Source organism: Urocitellus parryii, chromosome 2 (genome assembly GCF_045843805.1).
Source record: "Urocitellus parryii isolate mUroPar1 chromosome 2, mUroPar1.hap1, whole genome shotgun sequence".
Classification (NCBI taxonomy): domain Eukaryota; kingdom Metazoa; phylum Chordata; class Mammalia; order Rodentia; family Sciuridae; genus Urocitellus; species Urocitellus parryii.
In genome coordinates, this window is record NC_135532.1 from 200,868,835 (window position 1) to 200,882,124 (window position 13,290).

Below are 13,290 nucleotides of genomic sequence, written 5' to 3' on the forward strand. Positions count from 1 at the left end.
CAGGCAAAACTTGTTAGGCCTCATGATATGACTGAAACCTTACTTAATTTGCAAACATAAGTGAAGCTTAACTTAATCTGTTTCTTATAAATGCCTATGTTCAAGAAAAACAAAATTTAAGGTAAGTTAATCAGAAGCTTCTAACAAACTGATATAACTAGGGATTTCCCTCTCTTAATCAGGAATTGATTCTTGCTCAAATAAATGCTCTAAATTTTTTATTGCTCCTCAGTTTGCCTTATTAACATTTGCTGTAGGAAATTTCTACAATACTGTGTATTCACCTTCAAGTAGGATCAATAGTACCAGAATTAGCAAATTAAACCATTTAAAATTCTAGATTGTAGAATTTAGGAAAATACAGAAAGTTTCCTTAGTAAGTGGACCCAACTTATGTATTATTCTTGAATCCAGAAGAGTAAGGAAATTAGCTTATTTAGTTGTCCTGATGTTTGTATGCTTCTTATTCTCACCCAATAATTGGTGCCTCTTTTCTGTGGATGAGCGCAAGCCCTGTGATCTGGCTTAGCTGAGTTTACCTCTGTAAACTTTGCAATGTTAATTTATTCAGTTAATGTTGATTGAACCTGCCATGTGCCAAGTACTGCACTACATACTAGGAGTAGAGTAGTACATGAAATAATCCTTTTCTTTTTGGACTTACTATCATGGTGGTTAACCATACTGTATTATATTATTGTAATTTGTGATTAAGTTCCAAGAAAACCTGTAACCTTCGTAGAGGGCACCTTAATGTGCAGAGACCCTTGTGTTAGAGAGGAGAATGATATTTTGTAGACCCCCCATTAAAGTTAGAAGAAGAAAACTGGGAAAAAGAAGTACAAAATAAGAGATGGAAGTGGAGACTCTGGCATGCAGACCCTTAATATTTGAGGAGGGCCCAGTAAGCTATGAAAAGAATTATAATATGGAGAAATTCCTCATAGAAGTTATAGAATGTTATGTGTGAAGAGAAATAAAAGATTAAAATTACAGATTAGGAAAAAAAGCAAGCTTCAGGAAATTATGGGTTTCTTATTTATTGTATTATTATTGTTATCGTTATTGTTAGCATTTTGCTTATAGAAGGTTAGAGGCAGATTTGGACTTAAAAACTGAAGGTGTTGTGGTTCAGAAAGACAAAACACCAAAGACATGTACTTTTATGTGCTGAGAAGCCTTTAGAACTGCTTCAGAATCCAAGTCCCTCTGATCTTTTTTCTCTCTTTCTTGATGTGGGGAGAGGCTTTCTTCAAATCTTATCTACTTGACTGGATCTGCCAGAAGAGGAGAATTGCCCCAGTCTTCATATTGTCATTTTAACCAGAAAAGACTTAAACTCATACTGCAGAAGACTGAAGTCTGTCATCATGCCTGGACTGACTTTTGTCGCACCCCAGTGTCCTCTATTTCAGTCCCATAGAGAATCATTTGTAATTACTTGTTCTGGGGCCCAGAGTTTGTTTCAGGTCATAGTGTGTTCTCCAAGCCCATTGATTTCCCCTAAAAACCATTTACTAATTCACCTGACATCCTCATTCTTTCCCCTTATTTTATAAAGGGATGCATGAAAGGTTCTAAATCATGTTGGGCTAGGTGGGTGATCACCCACCTGTGGTTTTTTCCTTCTGCTGCAAATTTCTCAGGGGTGCCTTACACTGAGCTACATCCCCAGCCCTTTTTATTGTTTGAGACAGGGTCTTGCTAAGTTGCTGAGGGTCTTGCTAAATTGCTGAGGCTTTCCTTGATCTTATGATCCTCTGCCTCAAGTGCCTTGACAAAATTTTCCTCTTTTGCTAGTTAATTAATTGGTTTGCGTTTTTCCCCTAATTTAGCTTGTTTTTATCAGGTTATTCTAGCAAATCTTCAGAGTAGAAGAGAAATTTCTCTTTGCCATTACAGAGGACATGTTATGTACTTGAAATTTTCTATTAGTGAATTTTATAATTTTTTTGTGATGGTAAGGAAACATGAACTAAAGCAATTTAGTGTTGTGTGACCCTTTCTATTTCTTATTTTGAGACAGGGTCTCACTAAGTTGCTGGGACTGGCCTCAAACTTGTAATTCTCTTGCTTCAGCCTCCTGAGCCTCTGGGATCCCAGGCATGAGCCACCAAGCCCAGCTACAAAGATTGGTTGCTCACTTTAAAGTCAATAAATGAATCAATCCTCTCATTGATAGGTAACTTAGAAATGCCTGCCAGTTAGTACCTATCAGTGCTTTAATGTACACAATTCTGAAGTTTAAGAATGCCTTGGAATTTTCTATCAAGTTGAGTATTTTTCTTTATTCTTAGAAAATTTAAAAACATTTTTTTGAGGTCTTTCTAAGAGTTGCCCTTTATTTCCCCTCAAAGGTAGAAATCTTTTTCTTCCGGCTTTGGAGTGCTTCAGTTTTTTTTTTTTTTTTGTACATTGTCTAAGTGCTTTATGTCAACATATCAGTGGATTTTTGTACGTAGTTTTCATTTTTCACTGAATCTTTGATCATAGAATCAAGAAAATAGGGAAGGATATGGGCTATGAAATTTGAAAGACCTAGTTTCTTTCCTGTCTCTGCATTTACTAATCTCTTGAAGTCTCTATAGCTCTAAAATGTGAATAACTTCCTGGAGGATGTGTGTGTGTTATACGCATGCGCGTGCATGAGGCTATGAGTGATATGAGATTATATACTGGAAGCCTTTAAAACAGTCCTGAACTACAAGAGTGTAATAAATGCTTGTTTCCTTTCCTTGAAAGCCAGTAATCCACTTCATGCATCCTTAAAAAGTTATTCCAATGTTAAATATTCTGTATTTTTTACTGAAACAGATTTTAAAAAGACTCAACTTAGGTAGGATCAACTGGGGAAGAAAAGAATTTCTGTAAAATCTTCTGATTCTTAATTTATATTGAAATGCCTGTTTCCTTATCCTTGAAGTCCATATACTGTCTTTTGCACTTAGTAGGAAGTTAAGGATGTCATTGTATAGTAAAAGTAACATTGAGGAAGGGATCTGAAGGCCATTAAGTAGTCTTGACTTGTTTGCTTATTGATTTTTGTGGCATTTGCTAGTGACTGAACAAACTCCCTATAGACATTATATCTTGTCCTTTTCAGTCCAAAAGTGAGAATAGGTTGAACCTACCTCCTCCTGCTTTAGTAGATAAGAAATCTGTACAAGGAGGGCTTTTGAGCACAGTAAAGGATCTCTAAAGATGTGAGTGTATTGGATTGGTTTCACTGTGGATCTTAAATTGCTTGTTAAAGGGGATAATCCATATGAAGTATGTTTCTAGGTAAGAATCTGGATATTTGAAAGACTAGAATTTTGGTAAATGGGAAGGTAAAGTCTTTGAAAGACAGAAACAGTAGCTGCAGAAGCAGCAACAACAACAGAAAAACCATAATTTTAGGAAACAAAGACACAGGTTTTAAAAGACAGGAAAAACGCAGCAGAAGATGATAATAACAGAATTTTTCTCATTGCTCATCTCTTGTTCTCTTTCCCATTTCTTGCCAATTTAGCTCAGAGTATTTTTTTATTTTTTACCTTTTGTCTGTCCCACACAGACTTCTCTGCTTCCCCAACCTTTTCATTGTTTTAGTTTCAAAGTTTTTGAAAACATAAACCAAGCTAGAGATACACTTGAATTTTTTTCCTAGTTTCTGCTTGACCTTATAGGTAAAGATAAAACACCAAAAAACTAAAAAAAATTGCAAAGACTTTGCTTCTCTACAGAAAATAATCAGAATTTTTACTGTACTCTCTATCAGCTAACTATTGCTATAACAGACTACTTCAAAACTCAGTTGCATAGTAAAATACTATAGCATGTTCATAAATTTGCTGGTTGACTGAATGACTTATCTACATCTGTCTCATTTTTCCAGGGTACTGACTTATCTAACGATCTTCTTAAAGTTGCAGAAGTTCAAGAGGGTAGTCCCGATCATGTAGTTACACTTCATGTCTGCTTTTGTATGCTATCCCCTGACATGCCATTGATCAATGTCCATCTTCAGTGCTGTAGGAAATATGTCTTATAATATTATAAGAAAGTAAAAAGTAGCAATGGTGTAGAAGAATTGGGAGTCTTTTCTGGCTTTACATCTATGTCTACGTTTTAGTCATGAGTGTGTTTATATACTATTTTTATTCTACCATTTTAGCTTAATTGATTGTGTAGAGATAAGTTTCTACATAAAGTATATATGAAATTACTTATTTTTAAAGATAACAGAACAATCATTTTGCTGTGTTCCTAAGTTGGTATTGCCGGATGCTTTCACAAGGTTAGATTCATCATTTAAAAATCTACTTCTTGCTTACTGTGAACCATTTGTAGGTCCATTTGCATCAAAATCATATGGAGCTACTTATCTCCTAGAATCAAAAATTTTGGAGGGGTTCTTGGAATTCATATTATTATAAAGCTTATCAGTTATACAGATTCAGATTTTAAAACTTGGTTCCTTAGTGGAAGAACTTTTATGTCGTTTCTATTTTTCCAGCCTTATAAATAATAGCCATCAACATTTGTACAAATGAATCATTTCCTTGAGATATTCAGTAATCTTTCCCAGATCTATGATTGAATAATTCGAAGTTAATGAAAATAATACATTGCTTAAAAAATGTGGTTCAAATTGCTGGTAGTGGTAAGATTGCAAGCAGGCTTGTACAATTCCTTAAATATGTTATGTTCACTGAACTAAGACACTGAATTAGATAAAAAGAATTTCTGGAATATTTTTATATGTCTTTAATTTGTAACGTTGGATATTGCCTGATACGTTCATGATCCCATTGTTATTTAGATGAAAGTAGAGAAGTTGATAGATTTATATGGAATTTTATTTTTCTCATCTTTCAACTCTGTTAATTTTCTTTTCTTTTTTTAAAATTGTTGGTGCTAGGGATCGAAACTAAGGCCTTGGCATACTAGTCAATCAACCAACCGGGCTATATCCCAGCACAAATTTGATTTTTCTATTCCACTGTTATGATACTTTTTGGCATTTTATATGATTTTGCTTGTGTGTTTCATTATGTATTATTTAATAATCTTGGTTATTTTAACTCTAATAAGATTTTTATGGAAGTGAATTTCTTTGAAGGCATGGTAGACACTGCTAATGCCTTTCCAGTATACATTTTTTTTCCCTGTCTTTTTAAGTTAACTGAGCCCTGATTTCATTTTCAAGGCAGTTTTTTTGCCTAGTTGAAAATTCATTTCCCAACCTCCTCTGCAGCTGTGCGTGCCATGAAACTTTGTTCTGCTCAGGTAGCAAGGCCTTAAGTGAAATTGTTTATGCAAGGGCTGTTAAAGAAGGCAGGTTCATTTGGTAAACACCTTTTGTTCCTTGTCCTTCTGTGCATCCTACCTAGAACTTATGTAGGGTGCTGAAGGAGGACCACATAGTGACAGACGTACTGATGAATGTCACACAGAAGGATACTGGAGTGGGAAGACTGATGAGCTTGAATGCTTGATCATGTTGGGTGTCCTTATCAGTTTCTGGACTGCTCACTGCTTGTCTTCTGATGTTAGAAAGACAAAAATCTCCAGATTATTGAAGCTTCCATTTTGATGACATTCTGGTACATATAGTTTCTAACTGACAATAGGATTTTTGTATATATAAATATTTCACTTAAAGATTTAATTGAAACCTTTTAAATTAAGGGTTAATTGATGAAATCTCTCATTTCATTTTGTAGTTCTTTAAGACTTTTGATTTCTTAATGTCTATGTTATGTATATAAGTTGTGAAGTATGTGTTGAAATGGATATTTTACAATTCAGACATCAACAAATCTGAATGCAAACTGCTTAAATCTCAAATTCAGGAATCTAATATTAATTCAGTGTCATTATTCAGCAGTCCTGTTTGTATTTCCCCAACTGTCCAGTAATGTCCTCTGTAACATTTAGTATGAGATAAGTCAGCTTCCCACGTTGTATTTGGTTTTACCAGGACTGTAGTGTCTCCTTTAATGTGGAGACTCACTCTTTGTCTTTGGTGGTATAGATATTTTTAAAGATAATAGAACAATTATTTTGCATAGTGATCCTCAGTTGGTGTTGTCTAAGGTTAGATTCCTGTTACACATTTTCATCAGGACCATCACAGTGTGTCTGTCAGGAGGTACACTAGCATTTTGTCCTGTTATTGTTAATATTAACTTTGATATCTTTGCTAAGGTGGTGACCATCAGGTTTTCCACTATACCCTTACTCTTCTCCCTTTGTAGTTTGTACTAAGTAAATATTCTTTTCCTCATCAGACTTTCATCCTGTAGTTTAGTGTCCATTAATGATTCTTGACTGAATTAGTACTGAGGTAAAATGTAAAACATTTTCAAGAAATGTTTTTGTGGATCTGAAGTCATTGTAGTCTTATTTTCCTTATTATGGTGTTGTGCTTTATTTCATGGTGCTTTTAAAAATAGTTTTAGAGAATTTGTTTAAAGAATACAAAGATGTACGAAGGGAGGAATATGGTTTTTATTTAGGGAAGGTCATTAAAGAGTTTGATAGTGGAATGCTATTGATCTATTTTTGTCCCCAATAGAATATAATAGATTATATAAAATATGAAGACAACTGAAACAAATGGGGCAAATCAACTCAAGTTAGGATGTTTTATGTCAGATTGGAGAATGAAATGATCTTTATTTCCTTTAATAGAACTCAGGACCCTTCTGTTTTAATAACCCACTTAGTGCATAGCCTGTCAAGAGCATATCTTTTCCAACATTCTAGGTGTTGATCTCAGGCTTAACCAACATGTGGATTGCTCCTTTTCTTGTTGGAGGCATAAATAAAGAGTTTAAGAATGGAACCCAAATTGTTAATTCTGTAAGACTTCTTGGAGATTAATGTAAAATTCCAATACCAGAACCATAAGAATTTAATAATGACTGTCCATTGCATGGTTCATTCTTTCTAACAGAATGAAGTTAGTTCAGTTTCTCTTGAGTTCTATTCTTTTCTGCTTTTTTATTTAAATAGAAAGTCTTAAAATTTTCTTTTTGTATATTTCATACAAAAAGAAGTTCATAGTATAATGATTCTGCTTTTTTATTTTCTCTAGCACCAACAGACATTTTTGAATCAACTGAGGGAAATTACTGGGATTAACGATGCCCAGATACTGCAGCAAGCCTTGAAGGTATGGCCCTGTTTCATGACATGCAGTTGTGGTATGCCCTCATTTCTTCTGTGTACTGTGTTTGAAAGTTGTTTTTTAGTTATACCATGTAGGTGGTAACAGAGATGGAAAAATTTACACTCATAACTTAATAGTCGCAGTTAAGACGCTACAAATTTTGAGCATGTTAGCTTTCATAAATCTAATGTTTCCATGATATCTTGGAGTGATAGACAAAATCTCTCTATATGACATGCTTTTCTTGAAAAATAGTGGGATGTGAATTTTAAGGTTAATAGATGATTTTATGCAAGAGGCATGATTTCAGAATTTAATGGGGTTCAGGGTGAGACTGATTAGAGAAAGAGGTGGAGGAGAAGGGAAAAACAGAGGATTATTAGAGGGTCAAACTTACATTTTTTTCCCTCCCAAGAAGGAGAAATAGAAATATATATTTCTTGTATTTGCTTCTTAAGAATATTTAATTCAAACCTCAGTAGTATGTGCAACAAATAAAATACATCATTTTGGTTATATCTTAAATAAATCCTCATCTCCACACAGATGCTGGGATGAGTCAAATCACATGGATAATTCACATTGAAAAAGATCAAGTGAATGAAAGATATTCTAGAAATAGAGTTGTGTTTTAAGCTCATTTGTATATTGCTGCTGAAGGCTAGCAGCAGTGTGGCGTTTTAGTTACTGTAGTCACACATTGCTCCCCAGTCCTTTGGAACTTACTTCATGAGATAAAATCAGTTACGCAATTCTTGATCCTGGGCCATGTTCTGAAAACATTTTATCTTTTAGATGATTATAATAGAAATCATCATAATGATAATGATAATATCTAAGACTTATTAAAAGTTAATAGCAGCAGGCGTTGTCTTAAGTACTTTATGTGGGCTAACTCATCCTCATAATAACTACAAGATAAGTTCTATTTTCATTCCCCTTTTGAAGATGAGGAAACCGGTTAAAATACCATGCCCAAGATTTCACAGCCAGTGTGTGGAGGAATGTGGATTAGAAGCCACAGCAACCTGGTCCATGATGCCACATGTGACTTTCTGATTCTTTTTCTAAGGGATTTTTGCTTCAACTTATTTCCCCATTAGGAAAATGATGAACAGTACTGTTTAGTTCATCAACTCAGGGATTATTGAAGCCATTGTGAGTATTTGGAGAGGAAGCTGAAACATCACATTTTAATTTTCATGATTATGACATTTAGATGATTGCCAGTCCTTTCTTTATTCTGATAAATACCATGGCTAAATCATTCCATGTCTATTTTCAGAAAGTGCCTTTCTCAATATACCACAGAGCCTGAAGCTGTTAGCCTGTCACTTTGCTGGGATAAATTTGGAGAATCACTTTTTTTTTTTTAAACTATAGATCAAATTAAGTCATATCTACATTTCTTTTGATGTAAGTTGTGTGAACATAGGTTTTGTTTTTGTTTTTGTTTTTTTCATTCTTTTGTTTCACTTATGGTGATAGGGGCAAGAGAGGTAGGCAGTGTACTTAAACCTTAATTACTGTTATAAATTTGTAAAGTGTTTAAAATAAGTTGATTCTCTTAATATACAAGTTGTTTACTTTTGGGAAACATGATGTCACTGATTGATTTCAGCACTTTGAGATTTTATTTTTAGTTGTACAAAGTAAATGATCCTGTGAAATTTCTACTGTATATAGTTTTTTTTAAAAAAATTATGATATAGTACATGAAAAATGCTTAGCATATTTCTTGGCACATGATAAGTGCTCCATAAATATCAGTCACCAGTGTTACAGTTTATTTTATAATTAGTTTACTTGTTTAACAATAGAATATTTCATGCCCTTATTTTAAATGAGTCACTTAAAACTCTTACAGTGGTCATGAAGGTAACATTTTAAAGCATTGATGCTTTTCATACTGCACTCTTACTTTCCTCACTGACGGTTAGAATTGGAGTTGGGTGGGTTTGAGTGACTTAATTCTTTTAGTTGCTTAGGCTTTAAATCTTAGAATCATCCTGATCCTCCTTCTGTCGTGTCCCACATTTAATATGATAGTTATGGTGGATTCCCTGCTCCTGCCCTTTCTCACCTGTACTCTGTTCTTACTATATAGACAGAGTCAACCTTTTAAAATATGAGTCATACCATGTTACTGCTGTCCACTGGCTTCCTGTTACAAACATGTATATGCTGAAGTTCTTATGCCTTCCATGTTCTGGCCTTCTGTTACAGCGAGAGTATCATTTAGTTTCTTATGTTCTTTTAATCTCTTAGACCTAGTGTTATATTAACCATGTAGAGGATATAAAGAGTCCACTGGGCAAGTCTCTTATTATTTTTTTGCTCTAAAAATTCTTAGTTATTCTAGCACCATCATGACTAATGAATTTTATAATATTTTGTCTAGTTATGCTTTTCATGAAAAATAAGGAAAATTTGTATATATATTTGGGAAGATTGTTTTCTTGGTAGCACTGTTATTTCTGTTCAGGAGTTGTGAATCAAGCTGCTATACCTTTTGCTGTTTTTTTTTTCTATACACCCTTGATATTTTGTTTAAGTTTACCTCTAGGTATTTGTTCTAATACTCAAATTATGGCAAATATCTTTTTTTTGTTCTTATTTGCAAAAGTAGTATATTATTTTTATTCCTTTGTGACAAGCTTCAGAAAAAAATCAATTTATTCATTTGTTTAAAAGTATGAATTTGTGATTGAGTTTTGTTCAGCAGATATGAGAGTAATTGCAAATTAAAAAATTAGAGAATTGATTTTTTTACACTATATTTGTAGTTTTAATTATTAAAAAGTTATTTCCTATTTATATAGTGTACTTGATGGGTGAAGAATTTGTACTGTGGGATAATGTGTAGACTGCTCTCTAATCAAAGTGATTCTTGCTCTAAAGGTATTAGTTTTTATGGAGAAAATCACATAAATCTGTTGACAGTGTATAGAATTATTCTAAAACATTGGGTATTCTTATCTTGCTATTTGAAGGATAGTAATGGAAACTTGGAATTAGCAGTTGCTTTCCTTACTGCAAAGAATGCCAAGACCCCTCAGCAGGAGGAGACAACTTACTACCAAACAGCACTTCCTGGCAATGATAGATACATTAGTGTGGGAAGCCAAGCAGATACAAGTAAGTATCCTTTTTTTCCTTAATATTTTAATAGAAATGTATTGAGACTTTTTCTTTGATAAGATATTAATTTTTCTAAAGCAGAGATGGAGAACAACAACAAAACCAAAAAATTTAACCTTTTTTTCATGTAGTTGAAAGAAATATATGTATTTTTAGCTACATTAGATTTTATTCGTTATAGATCGTTTCGTAAACATTTCTTATAGTATCCATTGTTTTGAAATATAGAACAGCTACAGGTATTATACTCATAAAAAGGAAAAATTCTAGAATTTTAAATAGAAATAGCCATTTGTTTTGTAAATTTTAAGTGTCAATAGCAGCTTTAGTATTTCTTTTGAAGATAAAATATTATTTCTGATTACTTGTGGTTTTTATTATTCAGAATTTCCCTTCTCTCTTCTCCCTGCCTCCCCCAAATAAAGATTTGGGGAATAGGCTTATTGCCCTTGAACAAAATCCCCTCTCACTTCAAAGCAAATGAAAGAACTAAAGACAAAATAAAAACTTGGGAAAGGGGTATTTTGGGGAGACAGGTATACATACATACATAAGTAGGCATCTGTGGAAGATTTTACATAGGACTTCATTCTTCTAGTTGCTTAGGCTTCAAATCTTAGAATCATCCTTATCCTCTATCTGTCTTGTCCCACATTTAATATGATAGTTATGATGGACTCCCTGCTCCTGCCTTTTCTCACTTGTAGTCTGTTCTTAATATACAGACAGAGTCAACCTTTTAAAATATGAGTCATACCATGTCATTCCTGTCCAATATACATTACATATTCCATGCATATATGTAATGTAAGCATTTATTTTTAAGCATATGGGTTTGAGAAGTTTGATTAGTAACATGTATTCAAAGAGAACTTCTGATTTTATTTCTACACCTAGCGAAAGTTAGGAAACCACTCATTCTATCCTATCTCACACAGTTAACAGATGATGGGAAAAGTTTTGCATATGTGAGAGACCCAGGTGCTGTGTCCCAGTTTGAGATAAACTGTGACTTGGCCCCATGTAAACTCCAGCCTCATTTTTTTTTTTTTTTTTTGCTGTTTTGTCCTCCTATTTTACATTGTCATAATAATAATGGTTTGAATTTTGCATACACCCAGAGCCATTTAATTTCTTTGTCTCTATGCTTGCTCTTCCTTCTGTCAGAAATTTCTTTTAACTTTTTCCTCCTTAGCCTAATTTCTTCTGGTCTTGAGATAGTTAAAGTAAAGATGCTTGCTGCCTGCTGCTTCCCTGGCCTCAAGGTTATATCAAATTTTTCTGCATCATCCAGAACATGTTTCTGTCTAATGAGTACTATTATTTCAAAATTATTTGCTTGAACATTGTTGGTGTTCATATATGTTCATTGAATTATTTTTTTGTAGTATTTGTAGAAAGTCTCTTTTAAAAACAATGAAAGAAAATATGATTGAGAAGTTTGCTGTAAAAAGTTGGAAAAAACGAAATGATAATAATAAAAGAGGAATTAGTATCCGAATAATGCCACATTTCTCTCTAGGTTCTGGGACTTAGGGGTAGCAAAAAAAAAAAAAAAAAAAAAAAGTAAAATAAAAGGACGACTTCTGGTTAAAGTAAAGCAAACAGGAAATTAAACAGCACTTAGTGTTTTAGTTGAAAGGATAAAAAGATTTTAGAAAGATAACTGTGAACTCTTAATATAGATGGTACAATTTGTGACATAAATAGAATATATGTTTTAAAGGGAAAATTCAAAGTATAAGAATTTCATGAACAAAAGAAGATATGTTACTTGTTATGTAAAAGTGAGAAAATATTGCATAAGCCAAGTACTAAATACCACTTCCAAACTTTGGATAAGAAATAGTGAAACTGTTTTAGAGGACAAAAAAAAAAAAAAAGTGAATAGGCACCTTTAAAAGAAGACAACCTTCAAAAGGCATGTGTTTCATTTTCTGATAATTAATTTTTTTCTCTGATATATGTATCTCTTGAAAAATCTTCATTAAGTAATTTTATTTTCCACCGAAAATAAAAGGTAGAGAAATGGATTTTCTGATTTTATCTCAGCTGATTGCCATATTTCAGTAAGTTGCTTGTGTGTTTGTGTGTGTGTGTGTGTGTGTGTGTGTGTGTGTGTGTGTTTTAAAATATGTTATCTTTCTAGCCAGGATGCCAATTGGGATAAGTATATTCATAAAGTTGTTTTGAGATTATTGGGAAGGGAGCGTGTAGCACCTTAATATGGTGATTGTATTATAGTATTAGTGTCAAACTGGAAAAAGATCTCTAACAGAATTATAATACTTTTCCATTTAACATATAATACCATGTTTTATAAAATTCTAAGGAGTATGGCTGTCTTTAGGAAATATTTTGATTTAGTAATTGTTTAAGCATTATCAGAATACAGTTCTAAATTGCTATGTACTTACTGTGGAGAACTAATGATGTATTTTCGTGTGTGTGCATTTTTATTTCTTAGAAGTATTAGTGAGATTTACATATTGGATGGAAGATAGGATATAGTTACAAATAAATATGTATTTAAATGCAGGCATCTATTAAAAATCTACAGAAGGTGCTGATGGGATGTAGAGTAATAGAATGATCAGTGTGTGAAGAGGTTCTCAAGGGACTGTTCTGGTTAAAAAAAACCTTTCTTTGAACATTTTCTCAAACTTATGTGAAACATGTTATTTGAAAGTTAGCCATGGTTTAACTTATTAATTCTTTTAGGTGTGGCAGGGTTTTGATTTCAGTAAGTTTTTTCTTTCTTTTAGTATAAAATCTCTTATAGTCAAGGCTAAAGAATAAGTAGATCATGGTGACTGAAAGCATGCCATCTGTTGGTAGCAGTGCTGTAAAAACATCTGTTAATTTCAAATAAATAAATATTCTGTATACTGAATAATATGCTTCCTTGTTGTTGGAATAAAACTATTTACAAATCAGTCTCTCTTTTAGAAGGCATGAAACTTGTTTCTTTGGTGACTAGAAAAATTTAG

At 33.1% G+C, this 13,290-nt stretch overlaps 1 protein-coding gene across 2 annotated transcripts in view; it reads left to right on the forward strand.

The window, feature by feature from the left end:
• Usp25 (ubiquitin specific peptidase 25) overlaps positions 1-13,290 on the forward strand; it is a 137,862-nt gene that overhangs the window by 19,515 nt on the left and 105,057 nt on the right. For both annotated transcript variants that reach the window (XM_026411960.2, XM_026411967.2), the window contains exons 2-3: positions 7,085-7,162; positions 10,153-10,297. In XM_026411960.2, coding sequence (XP_026267745.1) covers positions 7,085-7,162; positions 10,153-10,297 — 223 coding nt within the window. The remainder of the gene's footprint in view (positions 1-7,084; positions 7,163-10,152; positions 10,298-13,290) is intronic.